The sequence below is a fragment of the Morchella sextelata genome (assembly GCF_020137385.1).
Source record: "Morchella sextelata strain SCLS chromosome Unknown scls_9, whole genome shotgun sequence".
In the NCBI taxonomy this organism is placed as follows: domain Eukaryota; kingdom Fungi; phylum Ascomycota; class Pezizomycetes; order Pezizales; family Morchellaceae; genus Morchella; species Morchella sextelata.
Window position 1 is genome coordinate 581,261 of NW_025408624.1, and position 17,600 is coordinate 598,860.

General features: G+C 49.8%; 5 protein-coding genes across 5 annotated transcripts; 2 read left to right on the top strand and 3 right to left on the bottom strand.

The window, feature by feature from the left end:
* Nucleotides 1-292: 292 nt before the first annotated feature.
* On the bottom strand, nt 293-3,850 carry H6S33_012835 (uncharacterized protein; the record flags this gene model as incomplete). Its single annotated transcript, XM_044844178.1, has 1 exon — nt 293-3,850. One exon carries the CDS (start codon nt 3,848-3,850, stop codon nt 293-295), a length of 3,558 nt encoding a protein of 1,185 aa, XP_044694544.1.
* Nucleotides 3,851-3,927: 77 nt separating this feature from the next.
* Nucleotides 3,928-5,979, bottom strand: H6S33_012836 (uncharacterized protein; the record flags this gene model as incomplete). Its single annotated transcript, XM_044844179.1, has 1 exon — nt 3,928-5,979. One exon carries the CDS (start codon nt 5,977-5,979, stop codon nt 3,928-3,930), a length of 2,052 nt encoding a protein of 683 aa, XP_044694545.1.
* A 1,038-nt stretch (nt 5,980-7,017) lies between these two features.
* Nucleotides 7,018-8,529, top strand: H6S33_012837 (uncharacterized protein; the record flags this gene model as incomplete). The annotated part of the gene is made up of 1 exon (XM_044844180.1): nt 7,018-8,529. The coding sequence occupies one exon, from the start codon at nt 7,018-7,020 to the stop codon at nt 8,527-8,529; it is 1,512 nt and encodes a 503-aa protein (XP_044694546.1).
* Nucleotides 8,530-9,794: 1,265 nt separating this feature from the next.
* On the top strand, nt 9,795-13,289 carry H6S33_012838 (uncharacterized protein; the record flags this gene model as incomplete). The annotated part of the gene is made up of 1 exon (XM_044844181.1): nt 9,795-13,289. One exon carries the CDS (start codon nt 9,795-9,797, stop codon nt 13,287-13,289), a length of 3,495 nt encoding a protein of 1,164 aa, XP_044694547.1.
* Nucleotides 13,290-14,853: 1,564 nt separating this feature from the next.
* H6S33_012839 (uncharacterized protein) lies at nt 14,854-15,780 on the bottom strand (the record flags this gene model as incomplete). The annotated part of the gene is made up of 1 exon (XM_044844183.1): nt 14,854-15,780. The coding sequence occupies one exon, from the start codon at nt 15,778-15,780 to the stop codon at nt 14,854-14,856; it is 927 nt and encodes a 308-aa protein (XP_044694548.1).
* Between the last annotated feature and the right edge of the window lie 1,820 nt (nt 15,781-17,600).

Here is a 17,600-nt window from a genome sequence, read left to right on the forward strand (position 1 = left end):
CCGGGGGTTATTATTGGGGTCGAAAACGTGTTTTTTATGACTCCGTGTTTTGGTCGTATATTGGTCGCACCACACCCCGCGGGTGCGGTCCAGAGTTGACATTAGCGTGCAGAGGGTATTGGGGTATCTACTAGCCTTTTCATAAATACTTGGCATGCCCGTAACAGCTTACCCCCCTTCCAGGGTGTCACGTCTCGGGACATCTTCTGACAGACTATGGTTCCAGTAAACCTGCCCCACATATCACCCGCGGTGTCTGTGGAGGGGAAGGACTTAGCCCCGTAGGGTACCTCTATAGTCTCAGGCGTTGGTCCTTCACGGCCTTGGGGTTCCTTCGATGAAAGTCGCGAACTAGGTCAAGTACCTCCTCATTCATAGCGTCCATGACTTGGTACGTGCAGTCGCTCATCGAATAGCCCCGCCATTTCACCAGGTATTCCACTAATCCTCTCCTACTTTTCCGGCTTCCCACAATACTTTCCACTTCATACAGGACTTCTCCTTCCTTATCGACGTCTTCGGGAGTTGGGGGACATTGTTCACGGCCTGGGATACTGCTCTGTCGGTAACGTTCCAAGAGTTCAATATGGAAAACGTTGTGGATTTTGACTTGCGGTGGCAGTTCCAATTCGCAGGCTCGTTTACCGGCTAGTCGGACAATTTGGAATGGGCCGAGTTTCTTATGATCGAGTTTCTTGGTAGAACGTCGTGTCTTGATGTTGGTCGCATTGAGCATAACCATGTCTCCCACCTTGAAGTTAGGCGGTTCGTCCCTTTTCCGATCATAGTATTTCCCCATCTTCTCCCTGGTGTCTGTTAAGCGAGCGAGAGCAGAATCATGAACTCCTCGAATGAAGTGAGCGTACAGGTCACTGGTTGGGTTGACCACTTCGGCTTCTGTCGGCCAATTGGTTCTTGGGTTGTAACCGTAATTGGTATAGAACGGAGATTGACCCGTGGCGGTGGTAACCGAGTTGTTGTAAGCATACTCCGCCAATGGGAGTAGCTCTGCCCAATCATCTTGCTCGTAGTTGCAGAATGCTCGTAGATAATGCTCGAGGGTTTGGTTGACTCGCTCTGTTTGCCCATCGGTCTGAGGGTGGAAAGCCGTACTCATTCTTATCCTCACGTCCAATAATTCCATAAGGGATGCCCAAAAGCTTGAAGTAAACTTGGCGTCCCTGTCGGAAACTATATCAAGAGGCAGCCCATGGAGTCGCCAGATTTGACCGAGGAATATCTTCGCTAGATCTTGCGCGGTCGTTTCTGCTACTAGGGGGATAAAATGCGACATCTTCGAAAACCTATCGACTACTACCCAAATTTGATTGTATCCCTTTGATTCCGGTAACTGCACGATGAAGTCCATCGATATCGATTGCCAGACAGAATGTGGCGTGGACAGTGGTAGAAGCGCACCGTATTTCTTGTGGCGGCTGGGTTTGTTGCGCTGGCACTCATCACATGACCGAACGTAATCATCAATCCACTCGTTCATTTTTGGCCAATAGAAGTTGCGCGTGATAAGTTCCAAAGTTTTGTCTTGTCCAAAGTGTCCTGCCACCTTTGAGTCGTGTTCTGCCTGCGCGATTCGGATCTTGATACGGTCATCTGCCGGAATGTAGAGTCGGTTCTTATAGAAGAGTAGCCCGTCTTTCTCAGCGATATCCTTCATTTCCCCCAGCTTCTCTCCCTGCTCAATTCTCTCTTTCAATCCTACCCATGTCGGGTCTCCCGATGCCGCCTGCCTGACATGATCCAGAAAATTCTTAGACCAGTCAATCACCCCCTTGGAGGCAAGCGACACCGCTGATACCACAAACTCTTCCTCCGCCAACTGTCCGGGCTTAAAGAACCTGTCTATCGGCTGTTTCCCAAGCGTGCCTCCCCCTTCAGGACGGTACTCCGGCCGTCGCGATAGTGCATCTGCCTTCCCATTTTTGGTTCCCGGGCGGTAAATAATCTTGAAATCAAATTCCGCCAAAGACTCAGCCCACCTTGCCTGTCGTCGGTTAAGAACCTTAGTTGTAGAGAAGTACTCTAAGTTCTTGTGATCCGTATAGACGAGGACCGTTCGGCTAGGTCCTTCGAGGTAGTGACGCCATTGCTTGAAGGCTGACACAATTCCTAGCATCTCCTTATCCCAGATGTCGTAGTTGAGTTCCGCTGGGTTAAGCTTTCGAGAATAAAAGGCAACAGGGTGAGTCTTTCCGTCAATAACCTGGGATAGAATTGCGGCGATAGCAAAATCACTTGCGTCCGTTTCCACGATAGTCTGGCGATCTGGAGAGAAATGTACCAAGATCGGCGCAGACGTAAATAGGGTTTTGAGTTTTTCGAAGGCTGCTTGGGCCGTCATAGACCAGACAAAGTTCTTAGCATCGCCCCTGAGACAATCGGTAATGGGTTTACAGACCCCGGAGAAATTGTGGATAAACCTTCTGTAGAAATTGGCAAAGCCCATGAAGATCTGTACTTCTTTAACGCTGCGCGGGGCTTGCCAATTCGTAACAGACATAACCTTATCCAGTGCCATGGTGACGCCTGCTGGGGCAAGGATGTATCCGAGAAACTCGATTTCGGTGAGCTCGAAGAACGATTTCTTCGGGTTGGCGACTAGGTTGTATTCTTGTAACCTACTAAGTACTTTGCCGACCAGGTCTCTGTGCTCCTCTCGAGATTTGCTATATATCAGGATATCATCAAGGTATACTACTACACCTTGATCCAAGAATTCCCTCAGCGCATCATTCATCATGTTCTGGAAGGTCGCCGGCGCATTTGCCAGCCCAAAAGGCATGACGAGGTACTCAAAATGCCCATACCGCGTACGGAAGGCTGTCTTCCACTCGTCGCCATCTTTGATCCTGATGAGGTTGTAACCTTCCTTCAGGTCAATCTTCGAGAAGATAACCGCGCCTGCTACTCGATCTCGCAGTTCGTCCATAAGCGGTAAGGGATACCTGTTCTTGATGGACACACGGTTAAGTCCACGGTAGTCAACGCAAAGTCGGAGACTACCGTCCTTCTTCTTCACAAATAGGATTGGGGCTCCTGCCGGGGATTTGCTCGGCCTAATCTTTCCCAATCGCAACATTTTATCCAGGTACTCCCGAAGCACCTTCAGCTCGACTTCGGATAGGGAGTAAACGGGTCCCCATGGTGGCTGCTTCCCTGGTTCGAGATCTATCGCATGGTCGTAAGATCGATGCGGTGGTAATTTATCTGCTTCCGATGGTAGGAAGACTTTAAGGAACCCATGGAGCCAAGAGGGAAGAGTTTCACGGAGGTTGACCGATTCATCTTCCAAAAGGCAAATGCTACCGATGAATTGGGCCTCCGGATCGTCCAATACACCCTCGTCCATTTCTATTTGAGGTTCCTTGTCAGTGAAGCATCGACTCTTGCAGTTCTCACCATCGTAGGAAACTTCCCCATTTGCCCCTATGACCGGTTTGTGTTCTTTCAACCACCAGTTCGGTAGTATCGCATCGATGCCAAGTGGGAGAGGGGCGATTTCGAATGACAACTGTGTTTGATGCCCCCTTGACATTATAATTAATGGTTGTGTAAAGGCGTGTCCCGTGCCCTTCATAACTTCTCCCGTAAATCCAAATACCCGGGCCGGGACGTCTCGTTTCACCTTCGGGACCTCAAAACTATCAACAAAAACAGCAGACAAAACAGGACCAGTTGCACCAGTATCCAACAACACCTTACAAGGTAAACATTTTTTCGCAAAACAAAGGAACTGATTAACGATAGGTCGAGGACCGTGAATAGGTTCCTCCAAAATTTTCTGTTTTTTCTCCGGTTGGGACGCTCTCCCTTCCTGCCTTTTTCTTTTCATATTTTTTTTGTTGTTTTCCGTCAGTGATAACATAGCAATCTGGGGATACTCCTGACCTGACTCATCAGAGTCCCCTATTAAAAATCCATATCGAAATCCATTTCTGATTCCGATCCGCGTTCTCGTACAAACGCTTGCCCACTGGTATATTCCGCAGCAGCCGTAGCGGCCGGCTTTCTAGCACGGTGCCTCATTCGCTTTCTCTGAGGTTGGGGTTCCGGTGGTTCCATATCGTGGTCGCCATCGTCATCGCGGGTACGCTTTCGGGAGACAGAGGAGATAGATGCACTGCTATTAGCATCTGAACGACACCACTTCCAAAGATGACCCTTTCGGCCACATCGCACACAGACTCCATCGGTCTTTCGCTGTTCTCGGACCGGCTGTGGAACTCCTTTGGTGGCTTCGTCGTAGTCGTGGTATATTGGCTTATTCCCCGACTTGTTCTTGCTGGTGCTCTTCTTATCTTGCCCTTTTTCTTTCTCCTCAGTCTGAGCCCTCCCCTTGATCTTAAACCCCTTCTCCTTCTGCCGCGAATTCCCACCATTATTCGACTCTCTTCCTCTCGACTCCGCTTTCCCCAACATCTTCATCTGCTCTTGATAAGCCTCGTGAGCCTTGCCGGCTCGTTCCAACTGTTGGATGTACTCGGAGTCGTCATCGGTTGGATCGAAGCGTGAGTGGCGCTCCCGGATTTCGTTTGGTAGCCCTTGGAGCAGGGCGGCGCGATAGGATGCCCCTTTCATCTGAGCATGCTGGTTCATAATCTCCATTCTCGTCAAGTAGTCTCCAATGTTAGCAGAGTACTTAAACTGCTGCATCTTCATTGCATTCTCCATAGCTTCCTGAGTGCTTAGGAACCGTTTTCTGATCTCCTGACGGAACCGAGTCCAAGTGGCATAGTCCGCGGCTGCCGGGCTTAGCATCTTGGTCTCGATATATTCCATAAACCATTCCTTTGCCAACCCACACGTATACGTTCCAGCGAACAGTACCTTGTTCCTGTCCGTTCGGAACTTCTTAGGCTTCTGCTCAAAGTAGATCTCGCACTCCATGAGCCAATGCCGCAGGTTATGCTTCCTGGCATTATCGAACTCAAAGGGTATTTTGGCGAGCGAATCTACCATATCCTCGTCTTCAGGCGGCGCCGTATTCCGGTTCCCGCCTCGATTCATTCTCCAATTCTTCCGACCATGCGACCATTCGCTGTTATCGTCGTCATCGTCATCGGAAGGTTCTGGGTCTCCCCCAAAGTTTCCTCTTGGTGGGTTTCGGGGAGGTAGATTTCCACCATTCCCTCCTACAGGAGCAGTTCCTACCGGTCGCCTGCCACTGTTTCCCTGCACTGGGCCGGCGTCCTCCGGTTGCTTGCCTCCGTTTCCACCAACTGGGCCTGCTTCTTCTGGTTGCTTGCCATTCCCTGAGGTTTGGGGGCCAGCATTTTGGGGTTTCTTGCCATTGCCAACAGGAACCGTTCGGGGTGCATTAGGGTCTAGCGGAGCACTAGCCACGGAAGGTGCTACTGACAGATGTTGTCGCAGTAGTTCCTCCATCTCGGCTATTCGTTGGTTTCTCTCCTCATCGGACCGCTTGAATTGCGCAAACCAAGCTCGTTGCTCCCCTTTTTCCTGCTCCCGCTCTTCTCTCACCATCCTCAGTTGTCGCTCCGCCTCCTGTAGTTGGGTCTGGGTTTGATGATGACTTCGCTCCAGAACCTCATGGTCGGCGGCTCGTGCGGCTTCTTGTACTTGTCGGACATTGGCAACGAGCTCAAAGAGCGATTCGAGATGTTGTTTTTGGGCAATGGCTTCTTGCCGTGCCTTCTTATCCAGGATTTGCCCACTCCCTTGGACTTGTTCCTGGAGGTTTTGTAGCTGCTGCCAAACGGCCTGTCCAGCTGCACCAAGATACCTCATTTGTGCCTCATGGGTATCCAAAAACTCCTGCATATTCCTCACGAACTGGGCTTGAGCAGAGCGTTTACTCGTTGACCTAGTTTGTGTAGAGGGTCCTCCCGTAAGTAGGGGATCTGGGCTAGCAGCCCTCGATATTACCATAGAATCTTCCCCTCCGGCCTCCTCAGTTACGGCCGAGGTATCTATGAAATAATTATCCCTTCGGGTAGTCATTGTGATAGGGATAATGATGATAGTTCTTCTTTTTGAGGTGACTTCGTTACTCCAAGTGAACTTGTGAGTAACAATATACTGTGAGGGATGCGTACCAGACCACAAGAGTACACTACGCAGAGCTCAGAGTTCGGCTAACGGCTACAAAGGTAGGAGTCTCCAAGGTCTCCTCAGTCAACGTCGAGTATGAATCTCCTTGATCCGATACGGGCCCCGCGAGCTACGTTATCAACAAAGATTCACTAGAGTTAGCATATAGTATTCGACCGTCTTCGACGTAATAGTTCAGGTAGAGTTCGAAGTCACGATAGAGTAAAGTCTTTCCAAAAGTATAGTCAAATAAAGTTGTAACTCGCGTATCAACGATTTATATTGTTAAGACTCTGATTTCGCCGATAATGATCTGGCTAGTCAGTGAATGACACAGTATTTATATCCCTCGCTTATGTCTCGAGGACCCAGTCTACTAATAATACAGAATACGCTCGGGGTCTACCCGAGACCCTGAAAAACAACCAAGAACAGTTAACTCCTAAGTCCGTAACCCAAACTCCTAAACCCGCTGAAACCCCTCAACTTATTTACCCACTCTAATGCACGTTTCCCTGTCGATGTTTCCTCTCCATCGGCCGTCTGGTGGGTAATCGTCAGCGTCGGCTACTCGTAGGTCTCGGACGACAAAGCTACCTACTCAGGCCTCTTCCCACATCGCTTTCCCACATAGCAGAGTCCTCTCATGCCCATAGGTACCGCCGATAGGTACTCGGTCGGCTGGTGGCTTGCGCCGATTCGCTCCGAGTGATCCGATCTTCGATCCGATTGCTTCCAGCTGTCCCTCATATATCCACCGGTACCAAAGCACTCCCCTCCGGCGGTTTGACGCTCCGGGGGTTATTATTGGGGTCGAAAACGTGTTTTTTATGACTCCGTGTTTTGGTCGTATATTGGTCGCACCACACCCCGCGGGTGCGGTCCAGAGTTGACATTAGCGTGCAGAGGGTATTGGGGTATCTACTAGCCTTTTCATAAATACTTGGCATGCCCGTAACAAAGGGGGTGATTGACTGGTCTAAGAACTTTCTGGATCATGTCAGGCAGGCGGCATCGGGAGACCCGACATGGGTAGGATTGAAAGAGAGAATTGAGCAGGGAGAGAAGCTGGGGGAAGTGAAAGATATTGCTGAGAAAGACGGGCTACTCTTCTATAAGAACCGACTCTATATTCCGGCAGACGACCGTATCAAAATCCGAATCGCACAGGCAGAACACGACTCGAAGGTGGCAGGACACTTTGGACAAGATAAAACTTTGGAACTCATCACGCGTAACTTCTATTGGCCAAAAATGAACGAGTGGATTGATGATTACGTTCGGTCATGTGACGAGTGCCAGCGCAACAAACCCAGCTGCCATAATAAATACGGTGCGCTCCTACCACTGTCCACGCCACATTCTGTCTGGCAATCGATATCAATGGACTTCGTCGTGCAGTTACCGGAATCAAAGGGATATAACCAAATTTGGGTAGTAGTCGATAGGTTCTCGAAGATGTCGCACTTTATTCCCCTAGTAGCGGAAACGACCGCGCAGGATTTAGCGAAGATGTTCCCCGGTCAAATCTGGCAACTCCATGGGCTGCCTCTTGATATAGTTTCCGACAGGGACGCCAAGTTTACTTCAAGCTTTTGGGCATCCCTTATGGAATTATTGGACGTGAGGATAAGAATGAGTACGGCTTTCCACCCTCAGACCGATGGGCAAACAGAGCGGGTCAACCAAACCCTCGAGCACTATCTACGAGTGTTCTGTAATTACGAGCAAGATGATTGGGCAGAGCTACTCCCGTTGGCGGAATATGCTTACAACAACTCGGTTACCACCGCTACGGGTCAATCTCGGTTCTATACCAATTACGGTTACAACCCAAGAACCAATTGGCCGACGGAAGCCGAAGTGGTCAACCCAACCAGTGACCTGTATGCTCACTTCATCCGAGGGGTCCACGATTCTGCTCTCGCTCGCTTAACAGACACCAGGGAGAAGATGGGGAAATATTATGATCGGAAAAGGGACGAACCGCCTAACTTCAAGATGGGAGATATGGTTATGCTTAACGCGACCAATATCAAGACACGTCGCTCCACCAAGAAACTCGATCATAAGAAACTCGGCCCGTTTAAGATTGTCCGACTAGCCGGGAAACGAGCCTGCGAATTGGAACTGCCACCACAAGTCAAAATCCACAACGTTTTCCACATTGAACTCTTGGAACGTTACCGACAGAGCAGTATCCCAGGCCGTGAACAACGTCCCCCAACTCCCGAAGACATCGATAAGGAAGGAGAGGTTCTGTATGAAGTGGAAAATATTGCGGGAAGTCTGAAAAGTAGAAGAGGATTAGTGGAATACCTGGTGAAATGGCGGGGCTATTCGATGAGCGACTGCACGTACCAAATTATGGACGATATGAATGAGGAGGTACTTGATCTAGTTCGCGACTTTCATCGAAGGAACCCCAAGGCCGTGAAGGACCAACGCCTGAGACTATAGAGGTACCCTACGGGCCTAAGTCCTTCCCCTCCACAGACACCGCGGGTGATATGTTGAGCAGGTTTGCTGGAACCATAGTCTGTCAGAAGATGTCCCGAGACGTGACACCCTGGAAGGGGGGTAAGCTGTTACGGGCATGCCAAGCATTTATGAGAAAAGGCTAGTAGCTACCCCAATACCCTCTGCACGCTAATGTCAACTCTGGACCGCACCCGCGGGGTGTGGTGCGACCAATATACGACCAAAACACGGAGTCATAAAAAACACGTTTTCGACCCCAATAATAACCCTCGGAGCGTCAAACCGCCGGAGGGGAGTGCTTTGGTACCGGTGGATATATGAGGGATAGCTGGAAGCAATCGGATCGAAGATCGGATCACTCGGAGCGAATCGGCGCAAGCTACCAGCCGACCGAGTACCTATCGGCGGTACCTATGGGCATGAGAGGACTCTGCTATGTGGGAAAGCGATGTGGGAAGAGGCCTGAGTAGGTAGCCTTGTCGTCCGAGACCTACAAGTAGCCAACGCTGACGATTATCCATCAGACGGCCGATGGAGAGGAAACATCGACAGGGAAACGTGCATTAGAGTGGGTAAATAGGTTGAGGGGTTTTAGCGGGTTTAGGAGTTTGGGTTACGGACTTAGGAGTTAAATGTTCTTGGTTGTTTTCAGGGTCTCGGGCAGGCCCCGAGTGTATTCTGTATTATTAGTAGACTGGGTCCTCGAGACATAAGCGAGGGATATAAATACCGTGTCATTCACTGACTAGCCAAAACCATTATCGGCGAAATCAGAGTCTTAACAATATAAATCGTTGATACGCGAGTTACAACTTTATTTTGACTATACTTTTGGAAATACTTTACTCTATCGTGACTTCGAACTCTACCTGAACTATTACGTCGAAGACGGTCGAAGCATCATACGCTAACTCTAGTAAATCTTTGTTGGTAACGTAGCTCGCGGGGCCCGTATCGGATCAAGGAGAATTATACTCGACGTTGACTGAAGAGACCTTGGGGACTTCTACCTTTGTAGCTGTTAGCCGAACTCTGAGCTCTGCGTGGTGTACTCTTGTGATCTGGTACGCATCCCTCACACTCCCCTACCCTTCCGGCCGTACCTCACCGGGTTGGGACCCTACCCATCACCGGTTAAAGTCTTGAACACCCTCTACCAGCTAGGAGCCCCACTACTCCCCGCACTCGTCACCCTTCACGGTGGTACAGCCCATGTCGAGAACGGCCCCGGCCCCCATACTGCTATGCGACTACTACGGTCAAGACGGATAGGTGCCAAACTCAAGATTGGGCAACTCCACCACCCAGGCGACTGTGAACCCTTTGAGATACCGATACTGCTGTCTAGGAACAAGGACAATCTCCACGCCCTAGTCGACACAGGAGCCACCGGGTATGGATTTATCGATGCCTCATTTGCCCACTCCCGCGGCTACACCACCGAGCCGCTTCCCGCGCCTAGGCAGTTACAGGTAATCGACGGCCGACCTATCGCCTCTGGAGATATCACTCATTTCTGCAAGCTCCGCCTCGAAGTAGGCATCCATGTAGAAGGGATCTCCTTATTCGTCACCCAACTAGGTGACTCTAAGGTAGTACTGGGTCTCCCCTGGCTCCAACACCACCCTGCCAAAATTCAATTTGCCGATCGATCCCTTTCCTTCCACGCCGACCGATGCAGACAACATACCGCTGCCTCATGGACCTCCACCCTCACTTCCTCCCCGCTGACTGCCGCCGCCGCCACCCTGCCGCCACCACCAATACCTCCGAGATCTACCGCCGCCGCCACCTCGCCACCACCCCCGATACCCCCAAGGCCTACCGCTCCTCGCCGTACCATCACCCTGTCGGCGGCCCGCTTCCGTAGGGAAGCACAACAGCCCGAAAACCACCTATTACTCCTGGCTGCTCGCCCCGCCGGTCCGAACCCAACGCAGTCTAACTCCACCGAAGAATTGGTCCCTACCACCTACCACCCGTACCTCCACCTGTTCCAAGAGTCAGAGGCCCAAGCGCTCCCTATCCATCGGTATATTGACCATGAGATCCCTTTGCAAGAAGGCAAGCAACCTCCATTTGGCCCATTATACGGCATGTCGTCAGAAGAGTTGAAGACCCTTCGGGAATACCTTGATGACCAATTGACTCGAGGTTACATACGCTCTTCTTCCTCCCCTGCCGGAGCCCCGTTCCTATTCATCAAGAAAAAGGATGGCTCCCTACGACTATGTGTGGATTATCGCGCCCTCAATGCCCTCACGGTCAAGAACCGCTACCCACTGCCGCTGATTAACGACACCCTGGATAGACTCAAGGACGCCAAGATCTATACTAAGCTGGATCTCCGCAATGGGTACAACCAGATAAGGATAAAGGAAGGGGAGGAATGGAAAACCGCTTTCTGGACTCGGTATGGATTGTTCGAATACTTGGTGATGCCCTTCGGACTCACCAACGCACCCGCCACCTTCCAAGCCTTCATGAACGATACCCTCCGGACCCACCTCGACGACTTCTGCACGGTGTACCTCGACGACATCCTGATCTACTCGAACATGGAGGAGGAACACCAGCGACATGTCACTACCATCCTGGACAAACTACAATCGGCGGGGCTCCACTGCAAGCCGGAGAAGTGTGAGTTCCACGTCGATCGTACGGAATACTTAGGGTACATCATATCGGGCGAAGGGGTTACCATGGCTACCGACAAAACCAAGGCGATACAGGAATGGAAAACACCTACCTCGGTACACGACATACAAGTCTTTTTGGGATTCGCCAATTTCTATCGGAGATTCATCCGCGATTACTCCAAAGTGGTATCCCCGATGACGAACCTGCTAAAGAAGGATACCCAGTTTGTATGGACCTCCGCCGCGGACCACGCCTTTACCCAACTAAAAGAAGCTTTTACCACGGCCCCAATACTGAAGCATTTCGACCCCGAACGGGCCTGCATATTGGAAACCGATGCCTCCGATTTTGTCGCGGCCGCCGTGCTCTCCCAGAAAGACGACCAAGGAATTCTACACCCAGTGGCCTTCTACTCCCATAAGATGACACCAGCCGAATGCAATTACGACATCTATGACAAGGAGCTGCTGGCGATTGTTCATGCGTTTGAGGAATGGAGAAAGTACCTGGAACCGAGCAACCAGGAGATTACGGTATACTGCGACCACAAGAACCTGGAACACTTTATGTCCACGAAGATTCTTAACCGTCGCCAAGCTCGCTGGTCCCTAATGCTGTCTTCCTTCAACTTTGTGGTTACCTGCCGACCGGGGATGAAGAATGGAAAACCTGATGCCCTTACACGTCGATCTGGAGATCTCCCTAAGGAAGGGGATGAAAGACTGACCCAACAGCATCAGGTTATACTTAAGCCAAAGAACCTCCGTCTAGCCGCCGTACTAGAGGTCCCCCGACCCGCCAAGGTATCACCCGACCGCCACGATGAACTGCAGGCTGCGTTAGCCAACGACCCGCTGTCCAAACAATTGATGAAGGACATCATCGCCAGGAAGAAACACTCTCGCTTCCTCCCCATCGGGGAATGCACCATTAAGGATGGGTTACTATACTATCAGGGCCTACTATATATCCCCGATGACGCCGCTATCAAGCTGGAGATCCTCCGCACCAACCACGATGCACCTTCGGCCGGACATCCGGGACGCGCCCGCACGCTGGAACTCCTGTCACGGAACTACTACTGGCCCCAAATGCGAAAGTATGTCGCCCGCTATGTGGATCACTGTGACACCTGTACCCGGATCAAGCCGGCCCGACACGCCCCTTATGGCCTCCTTAAACCCCTCGTTCCCCCAGTTAAACCCTGGTCCTCGTTGTCAATGGACCATGTTACCGGCCTACCAGAGTCCCAAGGATCCAACGCCATCCTCGTAGTGGTTGACCGACTCACCAAAATGGCCCACTACATCCCCACTAGAGATACCGCGGACGCCCCCGAACTGGCCCACCTATTCCTACAACACGTCTGGAAATCTCACGGGCTGCCAAAAGACATAGTATCGGACAGGGGTACGACCTTTACCTCGCAGTTTTGGAAGGCACTGTGCAACCAATTGGACATCAAACCGCGATTCAGTACCGCTTTCCACCCACAAACCGATGGACAGACCGAAAGAGTAAATGCAATTATGGAACAGTACTTACGGGGATACGTCAACTACCAACAGGACAACTGGGCAGAGTTTCTCCCGCTGGCAGAGTTCGCGCACAATAACGCCACCACGGAGCCCTTAGGGGTTAGCCCCTTCTTCGCCAACTATGGGTATAATCCCCAATTAGAGGTCCTACCCGCCGAAGAAAGACACGAAGCCACGCCGAAGGAAGTAGTAGAATTTGCCGACTCGATCACCACCCTACAGACCGCATTGCGATCCGAGATCCTGTACGCCCAAGCCGCCGCTGCTGATAGCGCCAATACCGCCCGACTCCCCGAACCACGACTAGAGGTAGGGGATTTGGTATGGTTGTCGCGAAAACATATACGAACTACTCGGCCATCAGACAAATTGGACCATAAACCCTTAGGGAAATTTAAAATACTCGAACGCATTGGATCTCACGCCTACCGACTGGAACTCCCTTCATCGATGAAGTCCCATCCGGTGTTCCACGTCTCCCTACTAGAACCCGCCCGAACGCAGCCTCTTCCTGGCCACATACAACCACCCCCGCCACCGGTAGTCGTCGAAGGGGAATAGGAGTTTGAAGTGCAGGAGGTGCTAGGCTCGCGGATACGTCATCGGCAACTACAATACCTGGTCAAATGGACAGGCTATGAACAACCCACCTGGGAACCCGCCCGGAACCTCGATGCGGAGTTAGGATCGCTGCAACGCTTTCACTCCCTCTACCCCACCAAACCCGCCTTAGTTCCTAAGAGGACCCAACGTGGGAAATGGTAATCTTACGACCCTCGGTGCCGGTCTTCTCTATGTGTTTAGTTAAATTTTTCTTTTCTTTCTATTTCTTCTTTTCTCTTCTTTTCTTTTGCCTTCTCTTTTTTATTATTACTTTGCTTTTGTCTGTCTGCTCGCAGGAGCTCGCCCTTTGGGGGGGGGAGCTAAACTGTTACGAACTATGTTGCTGTATTAAATGTATGAGTTATTAGGAAGTCTGGAAGGTTCCGTGGGATTAGTAATCGGTTGTTATTTCCTTACTATAAAGAGTCGCCTGTGTCTTCTGTTGTCTTTCTTTCTTTTCCTTACGCAACATCTTGTATTCTACTTTGGGTCATTACTTTGGGGGATTTACTTCGCTTCAATACATTACTTTACTCCCAGTTCACGTTACGTCTGCTGCCCCTCATGCCCTGTGCATCCGCTGTTATGATCTTCGCCGCCTCCCTGTTCATCGCCGCGTCCCTCTCGGCCCTCGTCGCTGTCCTCTCCTCTGTCCTGATACAGATCGCTGTCCCTGCCTTCGGGTATACCACTGCCCCATCTCTCGCCCTCGCGCGAGACCTATCCTTCCCCTTGGGGAACCAAGTCATGTCCCTCGACCCCTCAGCTTTCGCCTCGCCCATGGTTCTTTACAACGTATCGGCATAGGACGGAGTACTCCATAAGATACATTGCGTGGTGCCTTGCTACGGGCACACACATTGCAATTCCTAACGTACTGGTCGACATATTTTCGCATTTGTGGCCAATAATATTCTCGGTTTAGAAGTCCCAATGTCTTTGCTCTACCCGGATGTCCTGCGGATGGTTTATCATGATGTTCTTTTAAAAGCCTTAATCGAAGGTCATTGTCGTCTGGTACATATAGCGTGCCTCGATAAAGTAGCCGACCGTTGTTATCTTCCATACATTCGGCAAGCGAAATTTTCTTCGAGTGGCGAACGCCATTCCGAAGCGTAGCGAGGATCTTGTTTGGAAAACTATCAACTTGATAAGCTTTTGAAAATAACTCCTCTATAGTGGACGCTCCTTCAGCGGATTCATTTGACAAAGAACCCACGAACAAACTTAGCTTTGTATCCAAATTTTTTCACTTCAAAATCACTTGACTCTGATGCGTCAACCGTTCATCCCCCTCTTTAGATAGGTCACCTGACCTCCTAGTCAATGCATCTGGTTTCGCTCCTTGTTTTCCTGGCCGAAATTGTATAACGAAATCGAGGCGTGAAAGGAATTCGGACCACCGCGCTTGTCGACGATTTAACAATTTTGTTGTCATAAAATATTCAAGATTTCGATGGTCGCTAAAAACTTCGATTGGAAATTGAGCTCCCTCCAGGTGATGTCGCCATTCTTCGAAGCATCATATGATTGCTAAAAGTTCTTTGTCATAGATTTCATAGTTGCATTCTGCAGGAGAATGTTTCTTGGAGAAGAAAGCGACTGGATGTAGGATTCCTTCGTCATCACGTTGAGATAGGATTCCTGCTGAAACATAATCAGATGCATCGGTTTCTATCACAATTCTTCGATCTGGATTAAAATGAGTTAGGATTGGCGCCGTTGTAAACATCTTTTTTAAAGTTTGAAATGCTTCCTCCCTATCATCCGTCCATTCGAATTTAACATTTTTCTTGGTCAAGGCTGTAAGTGGAGCAACAATTTTCGAATATCCTAGAATAAACCGTCGATAGAAATTTGCAAATCCTAGAAATACTTGAACATCATGAAGATTCGTGGGTGTGGACCATTCCAAAACATCGATGACTTTCTTTGGGTCCATTCTATTCCCATTCGGGGTAAGAATTAAACCAAGATATTTCGTCTCTTGAACCATAAATTCACATTTTTCAGGTTTAAGGTGAACATGATTCTCATCAAGTACCTTTGGAACCTTTTGAATGTGTTCTTTATGTTCTGATAGAGTCTCAGAATAAATAAGGATATCGTCTAAGTATGCCGTTACGAATTGGTCGAGATAGGGACGTAAAATATCATTGATCCAATCTTGGAATGTAGCAGGGGCATTAACTAATCCAAACGGCATCACTGTATATTCGAAATGTCCATATCGAGTCCGGAATGCCGTCTTCCATTCATCTCCCTCCGCTATCCTGATTTGATTATATCCCCAACATAAATCCAACTTGGTATAGTATTTTGCTCTTGACAGCTTAGCCAGGGTTTCCTTTAACAATGGTAATGGATATTGATTTTTGATTGTAATCGCATTTAGGCCTCGATAATCAACACAAAGTCGAAGGGTTCCATCGCTTTTCTTTACGAACATTATAGGTGCTCCCGCTGGTGATTCACTAGCTCGAATAAATCCTTTGGGTAAATTTTCATCAAGATATTCCCGTAGTGCTTTCAACTCAATTTGAGACAATCCATATATAGGTTGTGAGGGATGCGTACCAGACCACAAGAGTACACTACGCAGAGCTCAGAGTTCGGCTAACAGCTACAAAGGTAGAAGTCTCCAAGGTCTCTTCAGTCAACGTCGAGTATGAATCTCCTTGATCCGATACGGACCCCGCGAGCTACGTTATCAACAAAGATTCACTACAGTTAGCGGATGGTATTCGACCGTCTTCGACGTAATAGTTCAGGTAGAGTGCGAAGTCACGATAGAGTAAAGTATTCGAATAGTATAGTCAAATAAAGTTGTAACTCGCGTATCAACGATTTATATTGTTAAGACTCTGATTTCGCCGATAATGGTTTGGCTAGTCAGTGAATGACACAGTATTTATATCCCTCGCTTATGTCTCGAGGACCCAGTCTACTAATAATACAGAATACGCTCGGGGCCTGCCCGAGACCCTGAAAAACAACCAAGAACATTTAACTCCTAAATCCCTAACCCAAACTCCTAAGTCCGCTGAAACCCCTCAACCTATTTATCCGTTCTAATGCACGTTTCCCTGTCGATGTTTCTTCTCCATCGGCCGTCTGGTGGATAATCGTCAGTCTCGGCTACTCGGCGGTCTCGGACGGCAAGGCTACCTACTCAGGCCTCTTCCCACATCGCTTTCCCACATAGCAGAGTCCTCTCATGCCCACAGGTACCGCCAACAGGTACTCGGTCGGCTGGTAGCTTGGGCCGATTCGCTCCGGGTAGTCCGATCTTCGATCCGATTGATTCCAGCTGTCCCTCATATATCCACCGGTCCAAAAGCACTCCCCTCCGGCGGTTTGACGCTCCGGGGGTTATTATTGGGGTCGAAAACGTGTTTTTTATGACTCCGTGTTTTGGTAATATATTTGTCGCACCACACCCTGTGTGTGCGGTCCAGAGTTGACATTAGCATACAGAGGGTATTGGGGTATCTAGTAGCCTTTCTCTCACTCCCGTGAATGCTTGGCATGCCCGTAACACTCGCGTATCAACGATTTATATTGTTAAGACTCTGATTTCGCCGATGATGGTTTGGCTAGTCAGTGAATGACACCGTATTTATATCCCTCGCGTATGTCTCGAGGACTCAGTCTAATAATAATACAGAATATACTCGGGGCCTGCCCGAGACCCTGAAAAACAACCAAGAACATTTAACTCCTAAGTCCATAACCCAAACTCCTAAGCCCGCTAAAACTCCTCAACCTATTTACCCGTTCTAATGCACATTTCCCTGTCGATGTTTCTTCTCCATCGGCAATCTGGTGAATAATCGTCAGCGTCGGCTACTCGTAGGTCTCGGACGGCAAGGCTACCTACTCAGGCCTCTTCCCACATCGCTTTCCCACATAGCAAAGTCCTCTCATGCCTACAGGTACCGCCAACAGGTACTCGGTCAGCTGGTAGCTTGGGCCGATCCGCTCCGAGTGATCCGATCTTCCATCCGATTGCTTCCAGCTGTCCCTCATATATCCACCGGTCCAAAGGCACTCCTCTCCGGTGGTTTGACGCTCCGGGGGTTATTATTGGGGTCGAAAAAGTGCTTTTAACTAGGAAAACCGCAACTCCGCATTTGGTCGCATATTGATCGCACCGTACCTCGTAGGTGCGAACCGGAGTTGATAGTGGTGTTCCAGTTAGTGTTAGAGGATGTTGGGGTTATCTACTACCCTTTCTCTTACTCCCGTAAATGCTTGGCATGCCCGTAA